Source organism: Desmodus rotundus, chromosome 9 (assembly GCF_022682495.2).
Source record: "Desmodus rotundus isolate HL8 chromosome 9, HLdesRot8A.1, whole genome shotgun sequence".
NCBI classification, from domain to species: Eukaryota; Metazoa; Chordata; class Mammalia; order Chiroptera; family Phyllostomidae; genus Desmodus; species Desmodus rotundus.
The window spans coordinates 89874539-89898658 of record NC_071395.1 but is presented as its reverse complement, the minus strand read 5'-3'; the positions used below and the strand labels follow the sequence as shown (position 1 = coordinate 89898658).

At 49.1% G+C, this 24120-nt stretch overlaps 2 protein-coding genes across 2 annotated transcripts; one reads left to right on the top strand and one right to left on the bottom strand.

Annotated features, from left to right (window-relative positions):
• Positions 1 to 50: 50 nt before the first annotated feature.
• Positions 51 to 9849, bottom strand: SMARCD2 (SWI/SNF related BAF chromatin remodeling complex subunit D2). Its single transcript, XM_024573079.4, has 13 exons — positions 9305 to 9849; positions 4738 to 4922; positions 4502 to 4544; positions 4231 to 4353; positions 3264 to 3419; positions 2724 to 2819; positions 2481 to 2582; positions 2189 to 2350; positions 1933 to 2030; positions 1615 to 1750; positions 1307 to 1429; positions 1076 to 1177; positions 51 to 999 (listed from the first exon to the last, which is right to left on the bottom strand). Exons 1-13 carry the CDS (start codon positions 9518 to 9520, stop codon positions 946 to 948), a joined length of 1596 nt encoding a protein of 531 aa, XP_024428847.1. The 5' UTR covers positions 9521 to 9849; the 3' UTR covers positions 51 to 945.
• A 10241-nt stretch (positions 9850 to 20090) lies between these two features.
• LOC112316238 (lysozyme-like protein 6) lies at positions 20091 to 23576 on the top strand. The gene is made up of 4 exons (XM_024573017.3): positions 20091 to 20229; positions 21127 to 21285; positions 22188 to 22266; positions 23440 to 23576. Exons 1-4 carry the CDS (start codon positions 20091 to 20093, stop codon positions 23507 to 23509), a joined length of 447 nt encoding a protein of 148 aa, XP_024428785.1. The 3' UTR covers positions 23510 to 23576.
• The last annotated feature ends 544 nt before the right edge of the window (positions 23577 to 24120 follow it).

Below are 24120 nucleotides of genomic sequence, written 5' to 3'. Positions count from 1 at the left end.
GTTAATGAGGCTGTGAGTGGCTGCACTGTTGAATGACCAGGTCTGGGTACCACCAATAAACAAGGATTTATTTGGAAACTTCCAAACCTGCCAGAAGTGGCACTTTCTAAAGCCCTAGGCCCACCCTCCAAATGGCAACAAGTTCTTCCCCACCTTCCCCTGCCCTCTGCCAAGTTCGTACACCCGTACCTCAGGCCATGCCAGAGCACCTGAGTGTCCCCTCGTCCCCTTCCTCTAGGAGGCTTTATAGCCCTGGGCCCAAGAGCTGGGTGGCAGCCCTCTGGCATCCCAGGAGATGATGGCGGCCAGAGCCGCTTGCATAGATTGAGGAAAGAAAATAAGGGAGGAGGCACCATATAGGGCTCCCTGAAAAACAACTTACCCTCTGTACAAAAAAATGGCTCCCGAATAGAAGAACCTGCTCCCCAAATAGTGCAAATACCCAAAGAAAAGGAAAAAAATCCAGCAGCAAGGCTGGGCTGGTAGGAATGGCAAAGAACTTTGGTTTAGAAAGGCTAGGAAGAGTGTGGGCTGTGCCCTCCTCCTTGCCCAGCTCCCCAGAGCCAGCTAGGGCACTCGCCCCATGGGGGAGTCTGTAAACAAGCAAAGCCAGTGAGTGGCCTTTGGTTCCAAAACTTTTGCTTTACAATGACAAAGCAAGGCCTCCAGTACTACTTGGGCCTGCCTGCAGGGGGCAGAGGCATCCATTGTGTACCCAATTAAAGCCAATGCATAAAGTACGTAATAAGGCTTTGGGGACCAAGCAACAAGGAATCCTATCACTACAGTTACGAAACTAAAGCTGGGAAGCAGAGGGTAACAAGAGACACCCCTTTCCCACCCCCCTCCTTATCCTGTGTGTCTGTAGCCTCAGATGGCGGTCCCTTCCATGCTGAGGAGGGGGTGGTTCCAGGGCTGGGAAGAAAGGAAGGGATCCCTGAGCAGTTAGGTCAGGCGAATTCCCAGCACCTGTTCCAGTTCCTGCCTCCGCTGCTGCACCTGGAGGACAGAGAGACCAGCAGCTCAGGCCTCCGCTGCTTACAACCACAAGAGGACAAACAGGGCAGACTCCCACCTTGGCAAAGATGTGCCTCCCCACTGCTTCCTGGGCCCAGGGCTGGTGGTAGAAAGCAGCTCGTCTCTCCTCCTCAGGATTCCCAATCACATCAGTGATGATCTGCAAAGAGCCAGAAGGAAAGTAATAGCTTAATTCCCATTCTTTCAGCCAATCTGCCCCTAGAACTGAGAATAGTCTGAAACCACCCAGAGCTTAACATAGGATCAACTCCAGCAAAGAGGACCATACCTTGAGGTCACGGCGCTGTGAACGGAGCCATTCCTGGATGAAGTCCTGGGGGTCAGTGCTAAAGCTGAGCATGAAATCCCTCTGGGTTTTCAGCTGGTTGATGGACTCGATGGTCTCATGGATCTGGGGGAAGGGGTACATACATGTGTCAGACTGGTCCCCACCCCAGGGGGTCTGTTTCCAGGCCTAACACCAAAGGATTTGGACCAAAATCCCATCCCAAGGTACTAAATGTATGGAAGTGCCCAACAGAGCCTTCCCATCACCATTCTGGGCCCCAGAGGAGGCTGAGAAGGCAGAGAGCCCACCTTGACATCAAGGGAGGCAATCTCCTGCTGATTGGTGGTAGAAGCCAGAAAATTGCTCATCTGGGCCTTGAGTGGGTCGTCCACCTCCACGTCGATATCATAGCAGGCTGTCTTCTTCTGGTCGTTGGGGTCCACACTGTAGGCAGCACATAGGAGGAGAAGGGTGAGTACATAGTAGTGTCGATCCCGCCCACCTGGGCCACCCCAGCACATACTTGGGGAGCAGGAAACCACACCTGCTGCTTCTCTCTGGCTTTAGAGCAATCCACAGGTAAGTTGCTCTTAGAAGAGCCTTCGTACCACCCTCTTCCCATTTACCTAATAACATGGTTGATGACAATGGGGTCTGGATGCTGCAGCAACCCAGCCAGCTTCATGGGAATCTCGGAGAAACGGAGTCGGCCACAACTGAAGATCTGGAAAGTAACAAAAATGCCTTTCAGGGCACAGGAGGAGGTGGATCATCCCAGAGTCAGTGTGAAGAATGTGGCCCAGAGCTAGCCCAGGGGGGCTCTGGAGCAGCAGGCAAGGCAGGGGCTGCGAAGACCGGAGGGAGGACAGCAACCCAGCTAACCTGGCGGAAGTAACGGTTGCAGTTGATGTACTCGCGCTCGTGTCCATCCTGCAGCTGGTTGTGTTTGATGTAAAGCCACAGGGCCTGCATGATGGCGGCTCTCGTCTGTGTGTGCACTCCCAGCAGCCTTGCCAGTCGGGGGTCCAACTTGTACTGAGGAGGCTGGGGATGGCCAGAAGGGAGTCAGAGGAGGGGTTCTTGTGAAAAATCAAAGCAAAAGAACAGGGCAGGGACAGGAAGGGTTTACAGTAAGGCCCGCTGGTCCCCCAGACATGGCCCCAGGGCATGTCACCTGATGATCCAGCATGAGCAGGAGGGTGCACTTGACGTTGAGGTCTCCAGGCCGTTTCACCTGGAAGCCATCTGTCTCCTGGGTGGTGGGCATCCGATGCCACTGGCAGAGGAGGAGAACAGAACTCGTCACCAGGGGGATGGGCATGGACATTACACACCTGGCCCTCCAAGGGGCCCACAGCCATTTTGCTGTCCACCTGGCGCATCAGCTTGTGCTCCCAAGCCCCAGGTCAACTCTCACCTCCACCAGGTGGTTGTCAGGTCCATACAGTTCCTTGTCTAGCTCAATGACAAGACTCTTAAAGAATGAAGAGAACTTCCTCTTCTGTTTGCTAGGCTGGGGATAAAAAGGGTTGAGATGGGAGTGCTGCTGAGCTCTCAAAGCTAAGCTATGCTAAGCCCCAGAAAGAGGAATATTGTTTCAGGCCTGAAGTTGAGGGTACCGAGGATTCTTGGGCCCTGAAGGAAGCAGGGAAGAGTGAGAGACTGGAGGCAGGAAAAGGACTCTCCATGCAGCCCCACTGTTTGCCAGCACAGGATTATGAATTAAAAAGGGGAACCTTTCCTCAAGACCCTTGACTGCCCCCTGCAGGAGAACTGTTGTAATAACCTTACAAATCTCCAACCTCTGGCCTGGCCTGGCCTGGCCCTGTGCAGAGCTTGATCAGGAGCACTGCGCTCTCCCTCAGGCAGGACTTCCCCAGATGTACCCAACTGTCTGGCCCCAGCCTTTAAATCCCACAGGCCACGTCCTCTCCAGACACCTCCTTCCCCAACTCACATCATCCAGGAGTTTTCCCTCCACTCGGAGTTCCCAGGAAGCCACCTTGTCCCCAGCTGGGGTTCCCCCAGGGGTCCCTGTGGTTCCTGCACTGTCACCTTCTGCCTTGCTGGGACTGAACGTATTGGAAATATAGATCCGCAGCTTTCGTTTTTGCTGAAGAGAAGAAAAGACAACCAGCTACAGGTGGGCCAACATGTTAGGAAACAATGCTACCCAATCTTCCCATCCAAACTCATTCAACATCAATACTGAGTGGCGACTGTGGGCCAAGCACGTTGTTAGACACCAGGAATTGGGAGTAGGAAATCCAAGTATTGGCCTTCAAGGAACTTGCAGTTTTGGGGGGTGAGAGACACACTACCCACAGTTCCGACACAGTGGGATCAGTGGTGTGACCGAGGGACATGGGGTGCTATCGGGCAAACCAGAAACCTCCAGCTCTCATTTTTAATGAAACTCAACTACCCATCATGGCCCCCAAATATTCTCATCTCCTAGTAACCCTTCAGGGAATTGTTCTAGATTATCATTAAAAAGAGGGAAAAAAAAAGGAAAGCTTCTCTAGGGACAGCTAAGGAGACAGGAATTACCCTCATCTACCCTCTCGTCTCACTTTTCAAACTGCTGACCATGAGCAACATGATTTACATTTTAAATCATGACCCAGGTTCTACACACACCTATATAAACATCTGAAACAAAAATGTTATGACATAATACCTTTACTACTGTGGTAAATACCTTACTGTGAAGAATTATTATTATAACTTCTACTACTGTTTATTTCATCAAAACATGCTGGTCCTACCACATTAAACTGAGTTCATGCTCCACTAAAGGACTGCATTGCAGTGTGGAAAATTCTGTTTTACCCACTGTAGCCCCTCATTTGGACCCTGGAAAACCAGGCCAAGGAGAGGCAGAGAACTTGAGAAGGCACAGGAGTAGCCAGGGCTGCACTCACCGTCAGAGGCTTTTTGATGGCCTCCTGGATCTCCATCCGCTTGCGAGCAATGGTCTGGTCCAGCTTCCGCTCAAAAGCCAAGAGATCCATGTACGCCTGAGACTCTGGGACAAGCTCCCGAATCTGGAGGAAGAAGGAATTTAGCAGCGTGTTTCAGCTGCAGCTCTGGTTCTTTCCTCCCTTCTCCGTCACATGGTTGGGGGAAACTGACTCTATCCATAGCCAGCTAGCCACTGGGTGGACCTCCTACACCCTCTCCCAAAATACTCACTCTCTGAGGTAGAACCTTATCTGCCATCTTCCTCCTCTTTAACCTGGGAAGGACAGAAACTCACTTAAGAGGTCAGTGATCCAAAGGACCTCCTCATCCATCCCTCCAGTCCCCAGGACCCTCCCCCAATGGAATGAGGGGTCTTCCTCAGTCCTCACAGCTCTTAGGACAGAAGGAAGCCCTCTCTTACCACTAAGGCTATGCTCGGTAGGCTGGGAGAAACAGAATAGGCTTACCCCCGGCGCTGGGCGGGCATTGGGGGCTGGGCCTGGGGCACAAGCAGGCGTTTTCGGAATGGGTCCATCATGGTGGGTGGCATGCCAGGTCGAAGTGGAGTAGCTGTACCAAATGGGGAGCCCGCAGGGGGTCCCACCTGCAAGCCAGCCATGGGCATCCGGCTCCCTGGAGACATGCCAGGCCGCTGGGGGAAGTGAGCCAACGGGGGTGCGTAGGTCAGTGGCAGGGCCCCATGAGACCCACAGCCCATTCCCTCCATTCTGTCCTCGGCCAGGTCCAGCCCTGAGCAGCACACCACAGAGGCCGGGCTAGAGTGCCAGGAACAAAGGGGAGCAGGCACACAGAGCGGAAGTGTAAACCACACCTGCCCCGCCCCTTCAACCCCTGGCAGCAGTGCCAACGAACGAGGCCTGCAGAGTCCACAGGGTGGGAGGAGAATCCTGCCTGCAGAGGGAAAGGCCTGGGGGAGTCTTTCAGGGTCTATGGCCACCTTCTAGCCCCAGCAGGCTATGCCCCTGCTCCCTGGGACCAGCTTCAAGGCATTCTTGAGGCATTCAAATGGTCCCACCAAGCACCTCCCATCCTTCTAGGATGGAGAAGCACAACATGGGAAGCTTGGCGGGGGGCAGAGGGGGCAGGGGTGCAGGGGCTGTGTCATAGCCAAGCAGTGGGGTGGAGTGTGGAATATGAGCAGGCTGACTGCGCAGAGCCCTTACACCCACCCTCTGTTGCCAGCCTGGTGTTATGACTGAGGAGGAAAGAAGTCCAGCAGGCTGGCAAGCCCATCAGGCAGCGGCACTCCAGGTGAGCAAGCTGCAACAGTTTGGCTTGGACAGGTCCCAACTGGTGGGGGTGGCCGCAGGCACAGCACAGAGACCATCTGGTTACCATATGGCCCCTACTCACATCCCAGAACTAGACCCTTCTCTCACCTCCCTACTGCCCAGCCCCCAAACCCCTATACCAGGAGATCCCAAAAGGGGAGCTGTGACTCTGGGTGGCTTGTGGGAGACAAAGCAGCTGACACCTGGATGCTGCCTATGGTCCACACACCACCTGGCTCAACTCAGCGCTCACAATTCCAAGCTGGAGAATGGAGATAAGATTATCCTGGGACGCAAGAATCAGAGTCATAAGGTCAGCAGAGGAAATGTGGGTGACAGAAACGGCTTCTTTAGAAGTCTGCAGAAGGATTTCCCGAAGAAGTCCAGCTCCCCAACATTTGTGGAGCCCATCTGGGAGTACCCTCCGCTCCCGCCCCCCTCGCGCAAGGTCCGTTTGGCAGCTCTGCCTCACACACACACTGTCCCTGGCAGCTTCACAGGGCTGGCCCCAGGGCCCAGATTATGCAAGCAGCACAGCCAGCCAACCGAGCCAGGCTGGGTGGGGCCTGGCACCAAATCAAAGGACCCCTGCCCAGCATCAGGGAGATGAGATCCTTCCCCCATCTCCTCATGTAGCATGAGACCCATGTTCTCACTACAGAGGGTCAGATTCTTGAACAGATGCAGATAGGGAGAAACATGACCCAAAACATGGGGAAGGGAAAAGGAAGAGCAGGGTGAAAAGGAAACATTTGGGAGAATGGAGAGTTAAACACCAGGGGTACGCAGGGACCCTCGGGAGTCCTGCCATAAGTCTCTCCTCATCAAGGAGAGGTTCATCTGAGCTGTTGAAACGTAAAAGACAGTCGTTTCTCTGACTTAACGAGCCACGGCCAGAGATTACAGAAAAAAGTCAGTGTGGCCACAGCTGGAAGCCCAGCTCTCAGACATCCCAGATGTGGGCCTTTCCCACCCAGTGCCTGATCCGAAGAGGAGGGACAACTGAGGCAATGAGACCTGCAGAATGTGAGCTGTGGTTCCCCACGAAGCTACTCACTAGGGTGTTCACAAAACCTCTGCGGCACCACCCCTCCTGGGCAGGTGCTCCAATAACAGGAAGTCCCAAGACAAGGCGGCACATGCAGGCTTGGAATAGGCCCCTCCCAGACATCTGCTCCAGACTTCCCAGGCACAGAGCCTTCTGCGTGCTGAGGGCCCTCAGCTTCCTCTAAGAGGGGGAAGGGGCCCAGGGGAAGGCTGCTTACAGTTCATGAAGTCCCAGCTTGGCCCTGCCAAGCTCTACTAGTAACTCTTCCTCTTCCAAAAAACAACCCAAGGGTTATAAAAAATGAAAAAGAATGCAACCCAGAACTCACAGGCTCCCTAACTCCCCACCTGCAGCAGTGTTAGGTAGACCTGGCTCAGTGCCCTGAGCCCTAGAAGTGTGCAATGAGCTCCTCGCCCTGTAGCCTAGCACCAACCCACATCCTAAGCTTTACTCGACCTCCACCACCCAGGAACAGAAGGCTGGGCCTGATGCTGCCGCCTCCAGGCCTCCAGAGAGCACGTTCGGCCCTGCCTCATAGCTGGTGGTACTGGTGCTCCTGGAGGCTGGGCCTTAGGGCCTAGAAGAAGAGAACATACCCCTCCACCAGTAAAAAGTGTTTTAAACTTTCTGAAGTGAACCCAGCAATCTGTGGGGTAATTTTGTTTCTTTAAGGCCCTCAGCTGTACACTTTGCTGTGATCCACAGCTAGAACCACTGCCTGGAGGACGGTGGGTCATCACTTCCCTTCTGTCAACAGGCTTCCCTATCTGCTCAACTTGGGCCCTGAAATGCCCTGAAATCCTTGCTCTTTCCAGCTCACCTCATGCGCCCTAATAGACGGAACCTCTTTGCTCCTCAGATGTCAAGTCCCTTCTCCTTGAGCACACAGCTGGACTTTGTAAGGGGCCAAATGTGATCCCCCTGATGTCAGACAGAGAACTGTGTCCTCCCTCTTGCCACCTACCTCTATGACTTTTCCCTGAAAGAGGAGGAGAAGGCCATGAGAAACTGGTGGGATGAGAGGCCAAGGGAAGCAGAAGCTCAGTGCCTTCCTCATGTTCCTCACCCCCTTAACCAGCCCCAGTAGCCAGGGGCTACCCAGCTAGCCTGCTCAGCCTTGCCATTGTCCCAATCTACCCTCTCAGGGGCTTTCCCAAGGCACTTGTCTCATGGGTTGCAAGGTGAGGAAACTGGAGAGGCTCCTAACATTCCTTAGATCCTTCTCAGGCCAAAGGCCCACAGGGAGGCTCCCAGGCCAGTTCTCAGCTAGCGGGCCCAGGATTAGAATGGCTGATGCAGGCATCCCTAAACGACACCTTAGGCCCATGAATCCCCAAGGGGAAGAGCTACAGTCCACACCAGGTCTGTCTGTCAAAACCCAGACTCTTTGTTTTCTTTTAGAGGGAGTAACAAGAATGAGTAGTAAGAGAGAAAAATCACTGTTCCCAGTTAAGCATCTCTTAAGAAAGTAAGGGCCCAGGGCTCCTGGGAAGACATGCATCTACCGTGTTCTATGAGGATCCATTTCTGGGACCTCTACCTGGAGACAGGAGGAGAGAATAGAGGAAGTCCGAGCTTCCTTCCTTCCTTCAAACTTGTTAGAAGCCAAAAGCTGGGAGCCCTGGGTTGGGAATATGGCACTGTTAGAACCTAAAGGCTAAATAAAAGTGGAGAGAGGGCAGGAAAAAGGATGGGTGCAATCCCAAGCATTCTAGAACAACCAGAAACAATGGACTGGGAGACTGATGAGTCCCACCAGCAGAGTCAGGCTAAGTTCCTCACACAGGCACCGTGTCTCTGCCTCTCAGTAGCCTTTGAAGCTGCAACCTGAGAAGCTCTCTTTGAAGCCAAACCCCAAAAGGGTCAGGACAGAACCCTTTGAAGCAACTATCACAGGCCCCTCCAGCCCCAGAGCAGCAGGGCTCAGTGGAGCCTCTCCGCTCCTCCAAACTAATCAACTCCTGGACACTGCGACACCAGGCAGAAAGCCAAAAAGAGAGTCTGCCCAGAACGCGACGGGCTGTATCCTCCTTCTTCGGGCCTGGCCACCACTCTCTCTGGTCTAACTCAGAGTCGTCCGGTGCAAAGACTCCTGGGCCTGACCCAGGAGTCAACTCTCCACTGCACAGGCTAGAATCCCCTGGCCCTAGCCCAGGCCTCCCGTGCCCATGGGAAGCCAGGCCGTTCTTCTTCCTCATTAGCAGCTGGAAGCCATCTCAAGACAGGCTAGAACTATGCCAGTTCCCAACTACAAAAAACAAAGCAGACTTGGAGTGGGACCAAGGCCAATAGCACGGTAACCCTGGTTTCTCAGGGAGGGCCCTTTCCCAAAACTTTCTGATCACTTCCCAGGAACCTTTACCGTAGGATCTACACTATTTCTCAGCCCATTCGCCCACAACTTACTGGCTCCCACAACTCCTCCATCTCTCAGGTACTCTGAATCCCTGTTCTAAAGAAGCCCCCAGAGCCTCCCAACTGCTTCAAATCCTCCACCCTCTTCTCCTGTCCCCAAGTCTTCCACCACCACCTAGAGATTCCGAGGGTCCCTAGCCTTGCCCTCCACAATGTCCTGCGAGCTCTACATTGCAGGGCCCCTGTGTCTTCTGTCCAGGAGGTTGCCACAAGAACACCCCTCCTCGTCCCCTGCCACCCGCGTGCTCGTGGCGCCGCCCGCCCATCCGTCCTCCTCACCTGGTACTGCGCCGCGGGGCCCGCGGGCCCCATGGGGCGGAAGGCGGCGGACCCGGGGCCCCCCACGCCTCCAGCCGGCCCTGGCCCTCTGAGCGCCGGTCCGGGCAGCATGCCTGGTCCAGTTGGCGGAGGTGGCGCTCCCAAAGCCGCAGCAACAGCACCGCCGCCGGGGCTCAGAGGGGGCAGCGGGAACCCGCCCGCGCCTCGGCCCGACATCGCTCCGTCCCGTCCGGCGGTGGAGAGATCCGGACTCCGGGCTCCGCGCCGAGTCCGCTCCGCGATCCGTGCTCCGGGACTTTCCGATCTAAATTCCGGGTTCTGGGGTTTGTGGATCCAGGTTCCGGGATTTCCTAATCCAAGTTCGCGAGGTCCTCACAGACTGGGTGTGTAGCAGAGCTGATCCTGACTCTGCTCCGGCCCGGGAAATCCTAGATGCGGGACCTGCTTCGGGTGTGCCTGCTGCCCCCGGAGGTTTGGACACCCGAGACCAGTTAACCCAGAGGTGGCAACTAACTCCTTGCTCCGCCCAACTCAGCCCCGCGCTAGGCCCCGCCTACACCCAGCAGCCCAATGCTGGGATACCTCCTCAAATCCCGCCCCTCGCGAGAACCGCCCCCAACAAGCCCGGTCCCTAACCGCCGACCCCAGGGCCTTGCCCGCACCCTTAGGGCGGGCCTTTCGCTGGAGGGGCGGAGGCGGAAGCTGCTCCGGGAAACGCGGAGCGAGGCAAGGGGTCGGAGGTCGAAGGTCAGCTTGGGCTTCAGCGAGAATAGTTAGTTGATGCCATCTACCCCGTGTACCCTACTCGCCGAAATACCCAGCCACGCTCTTAGAAATAGTTTTGCTCCTAGAAATAGGTTTGTCAAGTCTCCTTTCTACATTTTCACCATTAAAGACCCAACTTAGAGCTGCACTCAGGGACAGAGCAGCTGCCAACTTAACTTTCTTTAGAAGTCCACCGTGTTGGCTCTGACTTGCCAAGGGACATGAGCTATCCCAGATCCAATCCAGCTCTGTTAAGGGTTGACCGGGCCAAGCGACGATTTCTTTTTTCTTTTTTAAAGATTTTTATTTATTTTCAGAGATATGGGAAGGCAGGGAGAAAGAGAGGGAGAGAAACATGAATGTGTGGTTGCCTCTCACTCTCCCCCCAACTGGGGACCTGGCCTGCAACCCAGGCATGTGCCCTGACTGGGGTTCGCAGTCGGGCACTCAATTCACTGAGTCACACCAGCCAGGGCCCAAGCGATGATTTCGTATCTCATATTTTTAATGTGGCCCTGCTTCACTTTAAGGAAGCTGAGTACTTGACTCCACAGGAACTGTTTCTAGGAGAAGGAATTTTGTTTTATGAGAAAACTCCCTGAAGTTCAATAAACAAGATCTTTCTCTAGGATTTATAGTATGTAATTTTCAAATATTAAATACCTTTTCAAAAACCACTGTCCTGTATCAGAAGCTATTCAAAATAAAGTGCCTATGCCCAGTAGCCTATCCTCTTGGTGGTCTGGGTTTTCCTCCCCATGATACATACCAGTGCTTCTCAAACTTTAATAAGCATAAGAAACATCTGGGGCTCTTGTCAAAAATGCAGATTATGACTCAGTAGGCCTAGAATCTGAGGTAGGGCTCGAGATCCCACATTGATAACAAGCTCCCATTGCTCTTAGGTTGAACATCACAGTCCCTCCTATGAAACCTAAGGTTCTACAGGGCCTAGCTCTTGCTTACCTCCTTCCGCTCATTTTAAATCACTGCCTTTGGCTCTCTAAGTCAGTGCAGAGGTTCTCTTGACAATTTCTCAAACTGCTAAGCCCCTTCCCACATCAGAACCTCTCTGCCTCTAACTCTTGCTTAACTTTTCTTCTCTCTCTTTGTCACTGTAAGTGCCAGGCTCTCTGGCTTCCAAGTTTCTCTACTGCACCACATTGCCTTAGCTGTCTCTTCCCTACTCTACCTCAAAAGGCGGAGGTTCCCCAGTTGATTTGTTTGAATGTGGTAGCCAAGTTTGATAACCATTATTATAAAAACAGTTATTTTCAACATTGACTTGCTTGTTGATTCATGTTGATCAACATGTTGATTCTCACATCCAACCCCTAGAAAGAATTTTTAAATGCTGGTGGTGAAGGTGGGCATGGAAGGGGTTGAAGCTGAGAAGGGAGGCGTTGGAAGGAGGGAGACTGGATAGTAACTGGAAGGGGACATTTGAGGCTTTCTGGGGTTGTAATAATGTCTGTCTTATTTATTGATCCGGGTGCTGGTTATTTGGATGTATTAATTTTATGTGAAAATCACTGAGCTGTATATTTATGATTTGTGTACTTTTCTATATGCATGTCAATCTACAGTAAACATTTTTTAATAATTTTTTTTAAATCAAAAAAGCAGTTGTCATCAGCCACTTCACTGCCTCCTGGGAAAAGGCCCTGGACTTATCATCTTGGGGATGCTTTTCACGGCATCAAGCAGCTATTGGCCTTTGAGTCTGTGCCTGTCCTTGACAATGCGCCCACCTGCTTTCTCACCCTGACGCTTCTTCCTGGGCTGATGCCATGGTTAGCTACAAAATCCCTACTGGGGCTGCAGTAGCAGGTACTCACCAACAGCCAAGCCCTGCGGCGAGCCTCTGCAGCTCCTCTCTCCCCACAGCCAAGCCCCAGGACCTAGGGCAGCAGGACTGTAAACAGCTACCGCCTTACACCTGGGCCCAAGCTGAGTCCAGTACTGACATGTCTTGATTAACTGTATTCAGTTTAGCCTCTTGCCTAACACACTGAGAGGGTTCAATATTGTCAGCAATCATTTTTATTGAGAGGTTTCCACTGCAGCATCCCAGTAAGTGCTCCACCATCACCACCCCACCCTATGTAAACCTTCCCTCTACCGTAGAAAAAGTACTGTTCCAGCGTTCCATTCTTTAGCCTGGTTGGCTAAGTCTGTGATGTTGCAATGTCTGGTTATGGACATTTGCTTTGTTTTAAAACGGTGGGGTTTCCGACAAGGTGGAAGGTCTATACAGAGAGTATTCCCAGCCTGGGAGGTCTTCTAGAGGCACTTCGAGAATCACATCTCTTGATGTCATCTCCAACTACTCTACATCAGCACTGCAGTCTGGGGCTATGACTGCTGCCCCACTGGAGGCAGGATGCCCTTTTAAAATTTATGGTAGCACAGCGAGGCCACTTGGTGTGAAGCAACCAACAAGGCAGAGTTGGGAAATAAAGAGACCACACCCTAAATTCCTGCTCTACCACTGTGTAAAATGGAGATGTTGATTCCCACCTTCCCAGCTAGTGAGCACAGAGAGAATTTTGTGTTGGTGCCCGCAACCCCAACTTCCTGTGCATAAGCTGCTTCTGCCCTCTAGTGGCCACTGGGTAAATTGCACAACGAGTTGGCCTGAAGATGGGGATGAGGGAGCTTTTCCCCACTTCTGAATCTACCTGATGCTGTAATTCTCAACCTTGGCAGACCCATAACTCCCCTTTTCATGAGCTGTTATCAACTTTATGATTTCATAAACCATTACCAACTCTATGATTTCATAAACTTGATGTGTTAATGACATTTTTATGGTTTTAGAAACCTTTAATTCCAGATTTCAATTTACCTTTGGCCCAATAATCACTCGGGGTGTGTGTGTGTGTGTGTTTCATTGTTTGATTTGGTTTTGTTTTCTAATTGTAGCCAGAGTATGGAGTCTATATAATCCCTCCTTGGGGGGGGGGGATAGTTCAGGTATTATTTGTAGTCTAGTTTATATTCAATATGTAAAGTATTTGAAAAGGTATATATTCTGTGGGGAAAGTATAAGACTGAAATAAGGCCAAAAATTCAGCGTTATTAATATGTAGTTTGCATCTGTGCAAGTGGTGACTGTCCTTTCATGTGTTTCCCTGGGATGTAGGATACCTGTCAGACCCACATCCTCACCTGTTTCAGCGCTGGGGTCTTTGTCCCAGTATAAGGCACTGATCTTGGTCATCTGTACCCGTACTCTTTTGTCTCATTGTTTTCCACATGTCCTTCTGCTCTGCATTTGGGGAACTTCTCAAATGTGTGACTGCACCCTTGGCTGAGTTTTCTGCACGAGAATCTTGCTCTCTTCTGCCTTCAGGGCAGATTTCATCTGTCACTGGTTTTAGTTCTTCATGTTCTGCATTTCAGCAGGCCGTATCATTTAGGGGTTTTCTCATATTCGATCGAAAACTCAAAGTGGACGTTTCCTCACATTTTTCTCAGCTTTCTATAGCAATGTATTTCCAGAAGCATACTTTTTCACTATCATCTTTAGTACTGGCAAGAGGATCCCCTCCCTGGGCCCTGTACTTTCGAGCCCCCTTCATACAAAATGATTTAATTTATGAACGACCACAGATGCCTCTGTCACGCAGGATCTGGCTCACAGCCCCGGCACAGCTTGACTTAACCCTGAACATCCACTCTCTTGACTTGTAATGTTCAAGGCCCAGGGAGGTGCTTCACATCTTACCCTAAACCCAATGGGGGAGAAAAAAAAGGCCTCTACAGGTTTAAAGAAAGCTTAATGGGGCCCCTGCTGGGTACTCTCTGGAAGTGCAAAGAGGCTGTGAGCAGAAAAGCACTTAGGTGAGAGAAAAGACAAGTTAAGGAACTTGTCAGAGCTTTCTTCTCAGATGACAATAGATGTGAGAGCAATGAAAAAGCACTTTATAGTAATGCTGAGTGTACAATTTCTTGGTTTTGTGATCCTGTTAGTGATTCTGGAGGTACACATGAACTAGTACGGTATTTGCCTCAGCTGTAAATGGAAGATGAGGACATTTTCATATTGTATAAATCACATTACTCATTACTCTTAAATTTGTCTGTATGTCTAGACTTTAGACATAACATGATACTGATTCTTTACGTTGGCACATGGACACTGAATGCTAGGATTGTGAATTTGAACATTTTTGCTTAAAAAGTTACTGAAGTTTTAAATTAAAATTTCAATTAAATTTGTAATTTAAATAAAATTTAAGTTTTATAATTGAAAGTTACTTAAAATTGAATTAAACTCTCAAAGAGTAAAGTAAAACGCTTGGATTTATGTAAATAATTTTGGTATAAAAATTTGATATGCATTAATTCTAATTTGCATTTTGCCTTTTGAATTATTAAATACTTTTTAATATTTAAAAAGCTGACATTTGGAAAAACTTTGAAAATATATCATTAAAAATTTATATAAATTTATATTTCATGAAAATATATTTAATTGCTTTTAAGCTTAAATATATTTTAAAGTCTTGATAATAACATAACTAGTGATTTTGGTAAAAGAAAGGTAAGAAAAATAAATTTCATGGAATAGTTATGATCATTTATGAGTTATGTGTATACTTGTCACTAATCCCAACAGTGTCAGCCTGTCAACAGATCACCCAGACATGTCCAATAAAAATTAAATTTGGTCATCTTTGACATTTTGCTACCTTTCAGTCATAATATATACACCTTAACTTCATACACATTTTAAAATTTTATCCTTTTAAAGGAATATTTATCAGAATATGAGTATAGAATACATTTTATTTAACAGCTTGTTAGTTTGATTTATAACTTCTAAACATTTAGACAGATGATCTGTGGCCTCCATTTGCCTTCTTGCCCCAGGCTGTGACATCCAGAATTTGTTCATGGACCCTAGCTTGGGTTTTCCAGTTTCTTTGAGTGGGTAGGAATCCACCTAGGGTTCCTGTCTGTCACATTTTTGGGGAAGTGGGGGCAGAGGGTACTTCCAGTCCCCCTTTGAGTGCTGACATCATCCCCTCTAAGATTTTAAGCTACAGGGAGAAGTTCCCCTGGCCAAATTTCCAGCATGTGGCCCTGGGCTACAGAAGGCTGACCTCCCACCCAGGGCTCTCATCCTGCACAGACAAGTTTATTTGGGTCAGCGAGGCACCTGTAGATTTTTGGCCACAAATGGTAGCTTATAAAATAGTATTGTAACAGAGGGACACACCCCCTCCTGGAAATAGGGGAGGGCTTTGAGCTGCGCATACGTGACTGGAAACTTTGCCCCCTTGCTAAACACACGGCTGGAAGAGGGGCAAAAGCAGCCATGGCCAACACTGGCCCTCACTGGTTGGAAGTCTGGATGTCCCTATTGCTTTCGGCATGCATAGGATTCTGGGAGAGGACTTTAGAAACTGGAGCACCAGGAAACAAAAAGTCAGTTGGTTCTTCTCTTCCCCAGGGCAGGGGGCATGCCAACAGTCCCCAGCAGCCTGCCAATGGTGGCCAGTGGGGGCCTGTGAGTGGAGGCCTGGGGACACAGACTCCAAAAGGTGCCTGAAGCTGGACAGTGACTGGAGACCAGTTAAGCCACCCACATTTGGGATACTTTTGGGTGGGAAAAGAGGGTGACTGAGTGATTTTTTCTTTGGGTGTCTTAGAGGGTATGATCTTTGAAACAGAAATTTGCCCTTATTTCCAAAGACCTTGGTGATAATAGTCAGCACTGTGAACAGATTTTTGTTCTTGTGTTATTTTCAGTGCTTGAACCGATGTAGTAGTTGTAATGACACATATTTAAATAGCTATTTTTGATGTCATACTCTGACTTTTCCTTTCCCCTTGCTTTTGTTACCCAGATACTTTGAGGCAGAAATTTAACATCAAATAAAAGATTCCTTTCTTTTTCACCTAACTCCGTCTTTGGAGACTTGTCTGGTAGGTGGCAAGCAGTAGGACCTCCCCAATCAGTTGGGTTCAGTCACAGTACCCCAAGGATGCCTTCCTCCTAGGACTCTACCTCCTTTCCAGCTCCCACTGGCTTCACATCCCAAGATGCAATGTGCGGCTGCCCTACTGGGAGAAGTCTGCAGGCCTAGGGCATGGGGCCGCACTGCCCACTTAGAGAGCACTCCCTTTTCTTTAAAGTATATTTTATTGATTATGCTATTACAGTTGTCCCTTTTTTTCTCCCCTTTATCCTCCTCTGCCCTGTATCCTTCACCACCAGCATTCTCCCCACCCCACCCCATCTTTAGTTCATGTCCATGGGTCGTACATATAAGTTCTTTGGCTTCTCCATCTCCTATACAATTCTTAACTCCCTGTCTATTTTGTACCTACCAATTGATGCTTCTTATTCCCTATGCCTTTTCCTCCATTCTCCCCCCTTCCCCTCCCTGCTGATAACCCTCCAGGTGATCTCCATTTCTGTGATTCTGTTCCTATTCTAGTTGTTTTCTTAGTTTGTTTTTGGTTTTGGTTTTTTTAGGTTCAGTTGTTGATAGTGGTGAGTTTGTTGTCATTTTACTGTTCATAGTTTTGATCTTCTTTTTCTTAGGTAGGTCCCTTTAACATTTTGTATAATAAGGGCTTGGTGATGAGGAACATCTGTAACTTGACCTTATCTGAGAAGCACTTTATCTGCCCTTCCATTCTAAACAATAACTTTGCTGGACAGAGTAATCTTGGATGTAAGTCCTTGCCTTTCATGACTTGGAATACTTTATTGCAGCCCCTTCTTGCCTGTAAGATTTCTTTGGAGAAATCAGCTGATAAGTCTTATGGGAACTCCTTTGTAGGTAACTATCTCCTTTTCTCTTGCTGCTTCTAAGATTCTCTCCTTATCTTTATTCTTGGCTAATGTAATTATGATGTGCCTTGGTGCGTTCCTCCTTGCGTCCAACTTCTTTGGGATTCTCTGAGGTTCTGGACTTTCTGGAAGTTATTTCCTTCACCAGATTAGGGAGTTCTCCTTCATTATTTTTTCCAATAAGTTTTCCATTTCTTGCTCTTCTTTTCTCCTTCTGGCAGCCCTATGATTCAGATTTTGGAACATTTAAAGTTGTCTCAGAGTTTCCTAAGCCTCTCCTCATTTTTTTGAATTCTTGTTTCTTTATTCTATTCTGGTTGAATGTTTATTTCTTCCTTCTGGTCCAAACCATTGATTTGAGTCCCAGTTTTCATCCCTTCACTGTTGGTTCCCTGTACATTTTTCTTTATTTCACTTTTCATAGCCTTCACTTTTTCCTCTATTTTGTGACCATACTCAACCATTTCTGTGAGCATCTGATTACCAGTGTTTTGAACTCTGCATCTGATAGGCTGTCTATGTCCTTGTCACTTAGTTCTTTTTCTGGCTTTTTATCTGTTCTTTCATTTGGGCCACATTTCTTTGTCTCAATGCACCTGTTATATTGTAAGGGGTGGAGGCTTAGGTATTCACCAGGGCAGGGTAACCCACCTTGCTGGGTTGTGTCGCTGTATGTGGGGAGAGGTCAGAGAGGGAACAATGCTGCTTGTTCAGCTCTCACCCCACTTTTAGTGACTTCCCCCACTACCCACAAACAAATTGGACCCTTCTGTTGCTGATTCCCATATGGGTGGGCTTGTGTATGTCCTAGGACCCTGTGGGTCTCTCCAACAAATTCTCCTGTGAAGCTGGGAGTTTCTCCTGCCACCACAACCCCCATAGGTTTTTACAGACAGAGGTTTTGAGGCTTTGGTTTCCTGTGCTGGAACCTGGGTTGTGTTGTCTGTCTCGCTCCCCAGTTGTTCCTCCTGGATTATCTGCACGTGAATATGGGACCACCCGGTCTGCTTGGTCTATTGCCTTGCTGCATGTCCTCTCTGCCCTGCTGCCTGTTTCCACCCCTCCTACTGGTCTGAATGAATGTTTCTTCTTTAACTCCTTGGCTGTCAGACTTCCATACAGTTTGATTTTCTAGCAGTTCTAGTTGTTTTTGTTTTTTAAAAAGATTTTATTTATTTATGTTTAGAGAGAGAGAGGAAAGGAGGGAGAAAGAGAGGGAGAGAAACATTGATGTGTGAGAGATACATTAATCAGTTGCCTCTTGCATACCCCCAACTGGGGACCTGGCCTGCAACCCAGACATGTGCCCTGGTTGGGAATCGAACTGATGATCCTGTGGTTCGTAGGCCAGCACTCAATCCACTGAGCCACACCAGCCATGGCTGTTTTTGGTTTTTAAATTGGTTGTTTTGGTTGTGTGAGGAAGCAAAGCATGTCTACCTACTTCTCCATCTTGGTCGGTGGTTCCTGAAGTCAGAAAGTGCTTCTTACTTTCTTTTGGTCAGACTCTGCCATCTTGTTTCAGGTGGTAGAGTGGCCATCAGTAACAAAACTTTCTCTTACCTCCTTTTCACTCCAGTTGGTGGAACTGTCTTCCAGACTTCCTTGGTGACTAATGATACCGAGATGTGTGGCCTTCATGGGGAGGTGACAGGGTGTCAGGTCATCATTCCATAGAGGATTAACCCCATCTAGAGTCAGTTAAGCCAACTCTACTAGGCAGTGCTCTTTGGGTTGCAGGTGGCAGAAACCCAACTCAAACTTTTTTTCACAGGAAGGGACATTTATTGAATTGCAGGATTGTAGTAAAGACAAGTGTGTGTTTAGAAATGGTGGACTCTGGGACTGGAAGTCTGTCTGGACTCTGCTTCCTCTTCAAGGAGGCTTGTCCTCTCAGAAGAGCTGCTCTACTTAGTTTCAGTTCAGACTACACTGTCCCATGGAGGACACAACCCTGCAACTCTCAGCCCCACTAAAACCCCATGGGGAATGGAGCTCTCCCCCAAGGCAGTCCTGTGCCCAGTAGGGGAGGGATGTGGGCAGACAGAACAACTGGCCCTCTCTACCCTCTTCCACCTAGTGGTCTTCATCACAGTTGTCACCTATCCTACCAGACCTGTCTGCCATGAAGCTGCAATAGGCATCAAGACACAGCCAATTTGCATGGTTAAGACCAGAGTATTTCCAGGAGAGTGATGACATCACAGAACAGGGGTTCCAGAAGGCGGAGTGGGGTGGGTCGTGGCCCAGCACTCCCCCCTTCTTTAGAACAGAAAGAGCTGTGAGTTGAGTGGGTCTAGAGTACAGTTCATGAAAAAGAGGAGGCTCCTACCCAAACAGCTTTTTTCTACAGGTTCTCACAGAAATCCCTGGGCTGCCTGGGACCTGGGATCAGAGAGGGGTAGGAGAGAGGTAAGCTGCAGAAGGGGAGGTAGGAATGCACCTGCCAGAACCACTGTCTTCCCCAAGGGGACACCAAGAGTGGACTTCATTGCTTCCCAAGGCTCAGTGACACCTGTCTTTGAAGGAACCTACTGAATCAGAGCAGGGTAGGGTTGTGTGAGACATACTAAAAAAGTATCTGTTGTTTGTCTGAAATTCTAATGTAACTGGACATCCTATAATTTTATTTGCTAAATCTGGCAACTCTAGGGTGGGAGAGAGAAACAAAAGAATGGTTTCAAACTCAGGATGGTATGGAGTCTTAGAAGACAGAACAAAAGATCTGTGAGGAGACATAGCCATTGGGGTGGCCACCTTGTCCAAGCCGAAGCTGCTGAATGCCAGACTCATGGAGCTGGTGGATGGAGAAACTGAGGCCTTTGCCCCCAGGAACACAGACCTAGTTTAAGGGGAAAGATGCGCACACACAACGCACACACCACTACTGACAGAAGTAGCCCCACTCTTTGTTTTCACGGCATTGACTGTTTTGAAGAATATAGGCTGGTTTATTTTATAGATGCCCCCTCTGTTTGGCTTTGGCTTTGATATTTCCTTGGGATTAGATACAGGTTATGCATCCCTAGCCAGAATACTACAGAATAAAAGAGAAGAGACTGGAATCAGCAGGTGGGGGAGCAGTGAGTGAGTGAGCGAGGACATTTGGCCGCCCTTTCCAGATTCCCCAGATTGTCAGAGAAGACCAGCAGGAAGTCCATGAGACCCTGAGCACCACGGGCCCTCTGCAGTGCCCACTCCCCTCGGAGGATGATGAGGGCGTTATTCATCTCCTTGGTCAGCTGCCTGGTTACCATAAATCAGGCTGGCCTCATCAACCGCTGTGACTTGGCCAAGGTGCTGCACCAGGAGGAATTGGATGCCTTTGAGGGCTACTCCCTGAGTGACTGTGAGTGCCATTTCCTCACCCCCCCACCCCCATTTCGCCTCTCCTGGTCATGCCCTAAGTGGCCATCTTTCTTTCTCTCTTTCATCTATGAAAGTTAAGTTCAAAAAAAGCAACCCTCTCCAAGAAACCTTTCCCAACATTCCATATTCATTCAACAATTATTATTATGTACCAGGAAATATTTTAGATGCTGGGGATATAAATAAAGTCCCTTCCCTCAAAGTGTTCACATTCTGGGGAAGAGATAAGCAACTAACAAACACAAAAATATATAAAGCTCTTCCTGGTGGTGATAAGTGCTAAGCAGAAGAATAAAGCAGGGAGAGTGATGAGTGATATTGTTCTACAGGGGAAGTCAGGGAAGGCTCTGTGAGGAGGATACATTGAGCAGCGCTGGTCACCAGGATATCCAGAGGGAGAGCATTCTGGGCAGAGGGAACTGCCGTTGCAAAGGCTTCATCCCATTGCATGTTAAGGATACCTCCATTCTGCCCAGAATTTGTGTGCACCTGTCTTACAACACCTCCTTCTTTTAACTTGCTTTGTGATTTTTTTTTAGGTACATATCTTCATTCTTGTACTATAGGCCCTTTGAAGGCAGCATCTGCATTTGACTCAACTAAACGTCCCTTGCAGGGCTTTGTACAGTTCCCGGCACACAGTAGATGATTATTAGAAAGTGCCAGAAGCACGGATGGACAGATGAATGATTAAGCTGGTGGGTGGATGATGGACTGAAGGATGAGAGGAGAAGCTAGGGGCTGTTTCTAGCCTGCTAGCTCCACCTAGCCTCTTAGGCCTTGCTCCTTTCTTTTGATTTCTCATTTCTCTTGCTTCTTCATCTTCCTTCTCCCTCAGCATGGCCTCCTCTAAATAACCTCTTCTCTTTTTTCTAAGGGCTGTGCCTGGCTTTTGTGGAAAGCAACTTCAACATATCAAAGGTAAATGAAAATACTGATGGCAGCTTTGACTATGGCATCTTCCAGATCAACAGCCACTACTGGTGCAACGACCACCAGAGTCACTCGGAAGACATTTGCCACGTGGAGTGTCAAGGTCTGTCCAGGGCCCCAAGGTGGGGGGGTGGGGAGAGATGACCAAGCTCTACTCACCAGACTTCTCTTTCCACTCACAGTCTGACAATGTCCCCAGAGGGATGGCTTGGGGAATCAGGAGGTTCTTTTGCTGAGCGGGTCTGACCAGTGGCCTTAATGGCTGTCCACTTGGGAGATTCATGGGCATCCTCGAGTGTGATCCAGAAAGGCTCTGCACAGCCTGTAACAGTAGAGCAGCAGCCAACATTTATTGACAGCATATTATCGATTAAGCACTTTACATGCATATCTGAGTTCATCCAACTTTTCCCACAGTGTAAATGATTATTCCCACTTTACAGAAGAGTAAACTGAGGATCATAAAGTCAGTGGCCAGATTGGTGGTCCTGGGGGCTCAGCTCTAATTAACAAGTGGTACTATCTTTGGCTGATGATCTGACCAAAGGCCAAGGACAAAGTCCCCATTTCAGAACTGATCCAGGAGCCTCCATAGGTGCCTGACTCTGCCCCTCACCTCCTCTTTTGTATTATGATTAATGTCCCTGGATCTTCACCTGAAGAGTCCTCATTAGGCAGGATTAGACCTTGGTCTCTGTGCTGCCTGTTTCAGCATTTCCTTTCCCTAAAAACCCCCAAACTTTGGGTGAACCACTGTCTACTCTGGCTAAAAACTATGGCAGTAAACAGGCCCAAACCTCAGTCCTCCAGCCCCCAGCCTTGGCCACCCCTGACCTCGAGCAGCCATTGTAGGGGTGTCTAAAATGGCCTCTGGAAGGGAGGCCTTGCCTAGTCTGGAAGTACTCAGGCCCCAGGAGGCACAGGCCTGGGCAGGGAGAGCAAGTGCCTGCCTCAGTTGTTGGGACTGTCCCCTGCTCTCACAGGTATTCTCTTTCTCCTTTTCAGAGCTGCTGAGCCCCAATCTTCTCTCAACCATCAACTGTGCAAAAAAGATTGTGTCCGGAGCAGGGGGGATGAGGAACTGGTGAGGAGGACACTGTAGGACTCAGCCAGCAGGCAGAGGCCCAAAAGGATGTGGGAGGGAGAATAGGCCAGGACCGGATGCTTTCTGCAGTCTAGAAAGGTATGGGGTAGTAACAGGGCTTGGAAGTCTGACTTGAAGACCTGGGATCTCGTTCTTTCTCTGGTATTATATGAAACAAAAGTCTTGTGGTTACAGTAACAAAATAACTCAAGCTAGCTGGAGGGAGAGTTAATCTGAGAGGACATGGTGTCTTGCTGAGCCCACACAGGGGGTGCAGCTGGGCCTCAGGAAGAGTGGAAGTTGAACTGGAAACTGTCAGCAAGCTTTCCCTGGCAGGGTTCTGCTTCTTTTGGTGCATTTGCTTCACTGTTCCTCTGCAGACCAGCTTTCTCTGCTCCACAGTCCACAAGACAGACTACAGCCGCCCAAGTTTATGGTCTAACATCATAAGCAACCACTGAGACTGGCTAAGCTCAGTCCCAGTCTAAGGGCTTGGGACAGAGAATCCAACTGGTTCAGCTTAGACCCCGTGTCCCCACTTGGTTCCATCAGCTGGAGGCATGGGAACAACGAAAGCAATACTATCTCGGCTACCACAGGGCTCCTATCTCCGTAGTGGGCAGCAGCATTTTCTATAAAAATGTGTTGCTCATCAGCTGGGCAGTGACCCCCAAAGGTGTCAGCTTAGTAACACCTGGATGTTGGGATGATTACTTAACTTTTCTGAGCTTTAAACTGGATGTATAAATAATATAAGTGGCTGTCTCTGCAGACAGCCGTGAGGATGGAAGGAGTTAAGTGCCTTGCATACTCTAAAGACACCTTGCAAAAGAAGGGACATGACTATTTGGGCTGAGACTTTTTGGAGGGAGTCAGTAGTTGCACCTGGAAAAAAAATTGTATATATATGTAACTCTCTGCCCTGTAAACCTGTGTTCTCCCTCTGAAGAGGGAGATAAGGATTTGAAACTGTCAAAGCAGACTGACTGGGGAAAAGTGCAAACACCGTGGACAAGGGAAGCTTAAAGGAAGAATCAGAGGGGCCGGAGGAAGATAGATGAGAGGGCTAGGAATGAAGCCGCTCTGCGTGGAAGACTCACTAAGAGCTGGGTCACGTGTGTGGAGAAGCGGCTACTATGTGGGAAGCAAGAACCACTCTTTTTCTCTCCACAGGGCGTCCTGGAGGATGCACTGTGCAGACCGGCCACTCTCCTACTGGATGACAGGATGTCACCTGGGATGACACAGGGTGCAGGCCTGCTGTGGAGTCATTCCAAAACTCCTCTCCTCCCTGGAAAACCTTCCTTTCCTCTTCTCATGCCTCCACTTCATGTTATTTTCTTCCCTTCCCAGTTACAAATAAAACTGACCAGAGACCCAGGAATAAATGGTTTTCTAGGGTTTCCTCCTTGTTCCCGTCCAGGCCCAAGCCCCTGGTTCCTGATTGGTATTTGTAAACCAAGAGGACCACAATGGAGATGTTTCTGTAAAACATTCCTTGTGCAAAGAATGTGTTAATTTATTCATTATTAGTTCCACATATATGCGAGTACCTAATGTAGTAGGGGTATGCTAGGTACTAGAAGAAGGAAGCTAAAATACAACTATTGTTCTTGAGGTGTTCCTAATCTAGGTGGAGAAAGACAGACACACAGGACAAATGGATACATGGATGAAGGGACACATAAATGGATACAATGGATAACGAAACGGATAATAAAATCTACGGTTACTGGTTTGAAACAGTATCAGGACTCCAGTAATTCCTCCAAAGTCAACTATTTTTGAAGCAAAGAAAAAGCTCAGAATTAGGTAATGGATGGGGCTAAGGGTCAGGTATACGGAGGTAGAGAA

What these genes read in the sequence shown, in the direction of transcription:
- SMARCD2 (XM_024573079.4), bottom strand. Translation starts at nt 9,520, where the DNA reads ATGTCGGGCCGAGGCGCGGGCGGGTTCCCGCTGCCCCCTCTGAGCCCC. An exon ending in CCATCAAAAAGCCTCTGACG is followed by an intron (nt 3,420 to 4,230) that starts GTGAGTGCAGCC and finishes TCTTCTCTTCAG; the next exon opens with CAAAAACGAAAGCTGCGGAT. An exon ending in TTGCCTCCCTTGATGTCAAG is followed by an intron (nt 1,430 to 1,614) that starts GTGGGCTCTCTG and finishes CCCTTCCCCCAG; the next exon opens with ATCCATGAGACCATCGAGTC.
- LOC112316238 (XM_024573017.3), top strand. Translation starts at nt 20,091, where the DNA reads ATGATGAGGGCGTTATTCATCTCCTTGGTCAGCTGCCTGGTTACCATA. An exon ending in GGGCTACTCCCTGAGTGACT is followed by an intron (nt 20,230 to 21,126) that starts GTGAGTGCCATT and finishes CTTTTTTCTAAG; the next exon opens with GGCTGTGCCTGGCTTTTGTG. An exon ending in TTGCCACGTGGAGTGTCAAG is followed by an intron (nt 21,286 to 22,187) that starts GTCTGTCCAGGG and finishes TCTCCTTTTCAG; the next exon opens with AGCTGCTGAGCCCCAATCTT.